Source organism: Opisthocomus hoazin, chromosome 11, assembly GCF_030867145.1.
Source record: "Opisthocomus hoazin isolate bOpiHoa1 chromosome 11, bOpiHoa1.hap1, whole genome shotgun sequence".
NCBI lineage: Eukaryota > Metazoa > Chordata > Aves > Opisthocomiformes > Opisthocomidae > Opisthocomus > Opisthocomus hoazin.
In genome coordinates, this window is record NC_134424.1 from 17,873,656 (window position 1) to 17,881,800 (window position 8,145).

The 8,145-nt window shown below is 43.7% G+C and overlaps 1 protein-coding gene across 4 annotated transcripts; it reads right to left on the bottom strand.

Annotated features, from left to right (window-relative positions):
* Positions 1–190: 190 nt before the first annotated feature.
* Positions 191–8,138, bottom strand: GLT8D1 (glycosyltransferase 8 domain containing 1). Of its 4 annotated transcripts, none has more exons than XM_075432339.1 (11): positions 8,050–8,138; positions 6,344–6,403; positions 6,135–6,233; positions 4,540–4,756; positions 3,752–3,869; positions 3,129–3,213; positions 2,782–2,894; positions 2,081–2,247; positions 1,802–1,914; positions 1,014–1,154; positions 191–887 (listed from the first exon to the last, which is right to left on the bottom strand). In XM_075432339.1, the coding sequence occupies exons 2-11, from the start codon at positions 6,357–6,359 to the stop codon at positions 520–522; spliced, it is 1,437 nt and encodes a 478-aa protein (XP_075288454.1). In that variant the 5' UTR covers positions 6,360–6,403; positions 8,050–8,138; the 3' UTR covers positions 191–519. The 4 variants fall into 4 exon arrangements, with proteins under 4 accessions (XP_075288454.1, XP_075288455.1, XP_075288456.1 ...); XM_075432340.1 differs by lacking the exon at positions 8,050–8,138 and adding an exon at positions 7,811–8,022; XM_075432341.1 differs by having other exon boundaries at positions 655–887; positions 1,034–1,154.
* Between the last annotated feature and the right edge of the window lie 7 nt (positions 8,139–8,145).

The window sequence follows — 8,145 nt, forward strand, 5'->3', positions numbered from 1 at the left end:
ATGACTTTAAAGGACCAGACTGAGAAAGGCACGGTGGGAAAAACATCTACAGCAGAGCCATGCTCACTTGAAAGAACTATGAGGAACTTCACAATAACAAAATTAATCTGGAATTCATGCAGCATGATCCCCAAAATATTTTGCACAATTTTAGAATGAGCTTGCTTTCACAAAGATGAGACCAATTGACTTTAGTTTCAATCACTTGCTACTGTATTTAAGTACAAAGGAAACACTTTATGTATCAGATGAAGACCGGAATCAGATTGCCATTTACCTGAGGTTTGAGTCAACATAATAAAATTAGCTTTTATTTTTGAACAATGTTTTTTCCTCCACCACTTTACCAAAAATGTTTTAGTGTTCACTGGCAGTTAAAACCACTTTGCATAGTGAAATAATACTTAAAAAATTCATCTTTCAAAAAAACAAGATTCAATTTTGCAGAATTCTGCAAGAAAGACACAGAAATGGTTGGGAGGAGACTTAATGCAAGAAGGGGTTGTTGATGAAACTATTTCACAGGATAACAAAACAAAACCCACCAAAACCCAAGCAGCTCTTAATTACAGTACATTGCTGTGCAAGATTTGCATGGTGCAAGCACCAGGGGAAGTTGGATCTTGTTCTTAGAAACCGTTTCTTTCTGTGGCTGACAAAATGATCCTCCTCTAGAAGACTTGTAGTAAAGAGCAGAATGCACAACACACAGAACAAGTGCTGGCCTGTGAAGATCTTCCCTTGCTTCCTATAGTGCTGCTGGAGGAGCATCTTCTGTCCCAGAGGTGAAGTGAGTCTCCTTTGGACTGGGCATTTCAAAATTGCACCTGAGCAAGTGCATCCCCTCATGCTCCAGAAGGCAAGGACTGCTCTGTAATACAAGTTGGCTAAAAAAAAAAAAAAAAAGTTCTGCTTGGCTCCAGAAGTTTCCTGAGAAAATGCCATCAGTTCTTAGAATTCACTCTACTTTGCTTCATAGGCTTCTGCATGTCTGCGGATCAGGCTGAACTTGCCTGTAGGGTCAGGGACGTACCACTTCTCCCAGACTTCAGCATATGAAGCTGTTCTTCCCCATGGTTTGAAATGTCCATTCCAATGGAGCAGCTTGGCAGCTTTCACAAACTGAGGAGAGTACCGTTTTCCAGCACTAGACCCTTTAATTGAAAAAGGAGCATTAGTGCCTGAAATAAAGGCAGATGAAACACCAACGTGCAATATTTTAATTTCAAAACAAATAAGTTTAACAAAGGAAATCTTGTCATTTATGGATAAAGGAGGTGATATGGGAGGTGGAAATCAGGGCAAAGTGAAAAACATAATCAGGCGCAACTGAATGCCACTTTGGTCTGTCTCAGTATCTAGTTTAATGTATGGCCTTAACTTCCAAGTTCTTTAAAACCCCCTTAATACCCAAATGTATTCAGCAGTTGGAAACGAAATCTAAGCAAGCTCTCCCAGCACTGGGGTTTTACCAGTAGCAGAACAGCTACAACTGTCTGATCCTCTCAACAGTCTTGGAAGAAACACCTAGGATCACTTCAGATACAGTATATGTGTGGAAAAAGAAAATGAGAAGTAGTTTGCAAGTAAGTCAATTCAACAACTATGCCCCTAGCAGTTCAAAAAAGAACATGAAGGATCAGGCCCACAAGCCCCAAGATGGTATTGCAAAGCAGTGTTTCTTGAAGAAAAAAGTATAAAATAGAGCAAGAAAAGATCTATTTGCTGCATCATCAACTGTCCAGCTAGAGACTTGGAAAAACACACTGGAGGAGCAGTGTCAAAAATGTTTCATACATACCAAGATGCCGGACATTCCACATAGGATCAATACTGGAATGGTGCTTGTAGAATACAATTAGCAGTGGGGGTGTCGTGATGCTGCCAGCCAGAGTCCTACTGTAAAGTTCCTCTCTGGAAGAAAGGATGAAAAAAATTTGGGAAAAGATGCTTGTGTGGCCCTAAATCAGCTGATTTTTCACTTGCAGCTGCATGACAGGAATCCACAGGTACACACACAGCCCTTCACTTAACAATTAAACGCCATCACCATAACGCAATCCCTGACCCACTGACTTACACTACATTAAGTGCCATCCACTTCTCCAGTTGCTTAGTGATGTTCTGCAATTTCCATTCTGTCAAATTGGCAACAAATACTCCTGGATTGAAAGAGCAGGTGTTGGCTTTCATGGCCAGCTTTCGGATGGTTTCTTTTTTGTAATCTAGAAACCCAATGTAATTATACTGGGGAGAAAGAGAGTAGAAATGAGCTTAAAATATGGTCAAATTACTATTTAAAGAAAAATTCTGCACAACTCCCAGACAAGCATAGTTTGAAGTTGCTAAAGCAAATACCCCTTCCTTTAAAACAAGGAAAAGAAAGTTTAAGAGGTCTAACGTTTTTAAAATACGATTATATAAATTCCATATTTTAAAGAATGCTGCATTAATATGGTACCACTCCCAGAAAAAGTACATGTTATACACTCACAAATGAAAAATTCTCCCTCTGATGTTCTAAGACCTCCTGCTGTTCCACACTGGGAATTGCTCTCATTGTAAAGCACAGCAAAAATTCCAAGTGCTTTTACTGTGCCTAAACAGAAACTGCAGGCATCATTTGTAACACAAACATCAGACTAAACCGATTTGGGTAGAGACAGTCACACCTTTAGGTTCACTGCATTTGGAAGTCAACCTGCAAGAACATGAAAACAGAGTGGTTTCCAAAACCTGGGATCTATAGTATTGTTACTGCTGAATCAGAATCAAACTAACCTGATTGCCTGCTCCACGGACAGCAACTTTGTTAGTGGTTGAGTCACAATCATCTGAAAATGCAGCTGCATGCCCAGGTTTCAACGGAGTATTGTAAAGTTCAAGAATATCATCTGAAAAATGGAAGTAAGCCCAGGAAAATTAAAAGCAATCCTGAGTAAGCGCTGAGTGACTTTTTGTTCAGTCCATTGCTACAGCAGAAGAAGACACTCAGTTTAATCCAACGCATTCATATTTACAAAGTTCTTATATCCTTCCTTGAAGCAGAAGTGTTTGTTTACTGTAAGAGATGGCGTACTGACCTCAGCATAAGGCCAGTGGCAAAAGACTAAGAAAAGGTCCCATACCTTGCACTATTACATCATCATCCACATAGATGGCCTTCTCTGCATGAGGTACCAAACTGGGCAAGTAGAATCTTGCGAAGGTTAACTGTGAAAACAAGAAAGCAAGAGAACTTAAGCATTAAATGAAAAACTGTCCAAATAAATGTGAAATTGACTGATACTCCTGGCACTTATCCATGGCACTAATGCCGAATATAACTTCTATCAAGGACTTGGAATAGGCAGCAATATCCTAGAAGTTTTATAAAACAAACAGGTTCCAGCAATTTCTGGTTTCCTATGAATTTGTGCATTGATAAACTAACTTTAAAACTGGTCTATAATCTCTTATTTCTCCACATATATCTGTAGTATCTCTGAGGTGTTGGCATGCTTGACATGCAAGCGGCTGTGTTTTACTGTAGCCAGAAGCAAAAGATGATACTAGGCATGCATATGTAGATATTCAAATCCATCTCTCACTATCTGGGAATTTATTCATACTGAAATTTAGGAATTTGATTATAAAAGATTGTTTCTATGCTAATAGATTTGTTTTTTATCTCTAGTTGTGTTCAAAAGCCAGTATCGAAATAGATTGTTACTAACTAATAATTGCAAAAAGTAATCAACGTCATCCTCACTGGTTTTAAGGTGTCTGCCTTTTGAGGATCCACTTGTACTTTCCCTTCTAAGACACGAGGGTCAAAATCCAAAATTCGGTATCTTAGATTTTTCAGAGCAGTGTTACTTAGCCACAGCCTGCAAACAGGAGAAAGGCATAGATCTTGTTAAATGAGACAAAATCAAATGAAAAGCAAGAGATCCGACTGACAATGATTCAGGTTTTGATCTGGCCACTCGCTTCCCTATCCAACAAACACACATACAGAATGTAATCTACGGCTGATGTCAGTGGCGTTCTGTATGACTGCAGGGACATGCCCACTATCAGCATACCACACAGCAGTGACACATGAAAGGCAAGAGGTTGCTTCTTATTTTATTAGAAATATATGGTCCTGTTATCGCAGGTCCTTCACAAAAAATTTCAGTGTGAACAGATGTGGGTAAAAATAAAAGGATCAAAGAACAATCTAGAAAAATGGAGAAACTTCATTGACGGCCTTTGAAGTGCTTAGATGAAATGCAGGAAGTAACTTTTACAAGCCCTCCACTAACAAACTCCAACCCCACTGGTTGAATATAACCCCACTGGAAAAGATGTCTCTTTTCCACCCCTGAAACATTACCAGAAGGAATGACTGTAGGACTCCCCAGAGCAGCCTTGTCAAAAAGCTGCAATAAGCAGCAGCAGATAGGAACTGCAAACAATTCAGAGCAGTGCAGTGCCAGGGTAAGTCAGCTCTCCCTTTTCTCAGAGATACTTAAGTTTTACAGTATTGTGGGAATCTAATGAAAAGATCATTACCTCAAGTGATCCACAGTATCATTCAAAGTAACAATATGGAAAATCACATTGGATCTGGTGTGACGGTAAATACTGTTCATGGCTGCAATCGCACCCCCAAGCCTCTCATCTGATGCTGCAATGACCACAGAAATCTCCTCCTCGTTCCTTTCATCTGCCAGCCTCTGGGGGGCTGCAGGTATGAAATCGATAGGCTGAAGGCCTAATGGATTTGAATCTGTGGAGTACAAACGGCATCACATACTGTTGTATGCAAATGAAGTAGATAATATTACCACGGTAAAATTCCCAACGCCTTCAATTATTTCTACTATGCAAGCACTTGGATGTCTCAGTTGAGGTGTGGATTACAGCACGCCAGTATCAAACACTTAAAATGGAGCACCTGCTCTTGAGTATCCAAGATGTTAATGAATAGGAAAGCCTCACACTTACAAAGAAACTACATACATTTAACTGCACATATTCACACACAGCACAAGGTACTAAAATGAGGCTTAAACTACAGCAGGCCGCACTTCACCTTTGTTTCCCTCTACCATGTCTATAACCTCAGTGAATTTCCCCTCCCATTTACCCTAACCACCTTCTAGTCTTCTCCACATCACCCTTTCCTCTTTTTCTTTTTCTTTTCCTTTTCCTCTTAAGTAGGAACCAATGAAGAAAACAGAAATTCTAAATTAAGTCACTCTTGTGAATTTTTCCCACTGAAGATCCAGGCATTAAGTACAGCCCACATTTATTCCAGGCATCACAAGTCACACTACATTATCTAAGCTGAAACCACAAGAGTTTATACTCACAGTGTGCTGACAGCATAGTGGGAGATCAGCATTTAAATTTATTACATCATCTGTAAAAGCTGGCAAATTGCTCACTACCCATTCTTTTTATAACACCACCGGTACCTTTCACATAACCTAGACTATTACATATTGGATCATTTTAGGCAATTTGAGGAACGTAGCAAAGAGGCACATGGCAGTTTGTAGCAATATTCTGCGGCTCATCACGCTGGGCTTTCGCTTCTGTTTGCCTTTTTCAGATGGCATTCAACAGCTTCGACATCAACTGATTCCTGGCTAAGGCCTGTGAGGCTCCTATTCAACTGCTGTTGGGAGCACCTGTACAACTGCTACCCTGGAGCAGCAACAGCTCCAGGAGCAGCAAACTGGGACTTAGCAGTTAATGGGGACACAGAGAGGCTCTGTGGGACCATGTGCAGTTCTGAAAAGCCAACTCCCAAGAATGAGAAAGCTTTGCTAAGCAAACTGAATCATATCTTAATGACTTTTAAAGCCTTAAAGCTTTACTAGCCTTACTGCTATCTCACCTGGCTCCCTGACTGAGAAAAGTCATATGACAGCAAGAACAGACAAGCCCACCAAGCTGGAGTTTCTTGGGTATGAGAACAGGAAAAGATCTACTCATAAGAAAGTACAAAAATTATATCGTTATGCAAATGATTGATGATTATCATACACATTCTTTCAGCAACATGGTAGTTTCTGTCTGGCCAGAGCACGTGCCTTCCCACCAACTTTAAAATAAAATAAAATAAAAAAAAAACAACAAACAAAAAACCCTCAACATACCTGACAATTCCCGTTTCAAGAAGTCACTGAGGCCTAGGAAGTTATGATGAAGAACTAGCAAAAATATGACAACAGCCACTATAAGGATGGAAATGTTCACTAAAAATGTAAAAGAAAAAAGTTTGTCAATATAACCAAAGAAAGATTGGGAAACTCAGAAAAGTACAAAAAAGATTTTAAAAAAATTAGACACACACATCTATGCATACCTTTCCTTAATGTCATTTTTCTCTTGTTATTTTATCTATTAGCATAAGCTTCCTGCAAACCTGCAAGAGAAAAAATACGCCAGTCACTTCCTACTTCCAGTGCATGCCTGCACAAGGCACAGCACGCTACCACCAGGAGTGTCTAAACAGTTTCCAAATGCAGTGAATGGTTCCTTCTCGCAAAGGGGCAAAATTGTATGTCACCTTTAGTAACTGAGTATGGTATCTCAGTAAGTGTGTAGCTACAATGATGTATCAAAAGAAGAACTCGGAGATAGAAAGGGAGACACAGAGATCTTGCCATTTACTTCACTAACAGAAAAAAACCCAAACAAACTCATACTGCTTCTGCCAGCCAAAAGTGATCTGCAAAGGATATGCAAGACTGTGTATGGTTTGTTTTGTTTTTTACTGTTGCACCAATTTATTTAACTACCTGAACTGGAAGCACCCCAGCAAGAAGGCAAATGACTATGTGTTTATTTCCTTTCTTAACTAACTGCAAGATTTTGGCAGGACGCAGTGTTCCTAAGATTTTAACAAATAGCATTATGCACACTTTCAAAACCGTGAAATACAACAGAATATCAGCTGAAGTATCATCACACAAAAAAGATCACGAAAGCGTAAAAGGCAGCATTACCGTCACATTACAGAAGGGGATTAAAAACAGGCACTCAAAGCAATGATGCAATTTTGGTATACGATCCCAACATACACATTCGCTATTTAATGGTACGTGAGATTGTGCAATCAGAACAAGAACTACGTGTCCTAGAGCGCGACATCGCTCTCAAGCAACACACAGTAACCGCTCACACCAGAACAACAGGCAAGGTTCAAGAAACGGCCGCTGTCCTATATTAAAACACTTGCAAAAATTCCAAATTAAGGTCCCACACACTGCGCTGTGACTATTCTGGGTGTCGGACGCAACCACCCTCTGCCCGCTGGCGCCTTTCTCCCGCGGGGAAGGGACATTTATCGGGCACAGCGGGCACGGGCCATGCGCCGGGCGCTGCTGCAGCCGCTCGGGACCGGCAGCCCTCGCTGAGGGGAGGAGGACACGGCCCGGCCCTCGCCGAGGGGAGGACAACGCAGCGCTCCTCGGGCCCTGCGGCCGCCACGCTGAGGGGGCGCGCGCCTACGCACGACCTCCGGCCACAGCACGGCAGCCGCGCCGGCGCTTACAGATCGGCTTTGCCAGAAATCACTGCCCGTGGCGACACAGGCCCACGCCGAAACGCCCCAGCGCCCGCTCCTCGCTGCCCTGCCGCAATCCCAGCCGCTCCGGCGGCGCGGCCTGCGCGCAGTGAGGTGGGAACGCGACTTCGCGGGCTGCCGCGGCCCAGTGGCGCAAACCGCGTTCCCGCGCAGCTCCTCGGAAGGCGTAGCCCAGGCGGGGGACCCCGGAGCCTCGGGCCGGGCTCTCCTCCACCAAGACCCCCCCGTTCCCGCTCCCCTCACCGTCCTCCCGCGCCGCCGTCGCCAACTGCCACCTCGGCAGCGCGCACCGCCCCCGCGGCCGCCGCCACCCTCCAGCAGGCCGACGGGGCGCAGCTGCCCGCCCCGCGGCACTACAGCGGGGCCGCGGCAGCCGCCGGCGCTTTCGCGAGGACAGCCCGAGCCTTGGGCGGGAAGGGCCACCCCGGAGGCTGCCAGGTCGGCGTCGATTCCGGACAGGCGAGACCGCAGGCGCCTCGCACCTGCCGGCTGAAGGCCCCTCAATCAGGGGTCCTAAGGATCGAAGCCGCCGTTGCGGGGGAGACAGCGTCCCGCGCCGGGGCGTGGCGGCCGTTTCC

Coding starts and splice junctions, on each gene's coding strand:
- GLT8D1 (XM_075432339.1), bottom strand. Junction 1,155..1,801: donor GTGGAATGTCCGGCATCTTG/GTATGTATGAAA, acceptor TTTCAATTAAAG/GGTCTAGTGCTGGAAAACGG. Junction 888..1,013: donor GTACGTCCCTGACCCTACAG/GCAAGTTCAGCC, acceptor TTTTTTTTTTAG/CCAACTTGTATTACAGAGCA.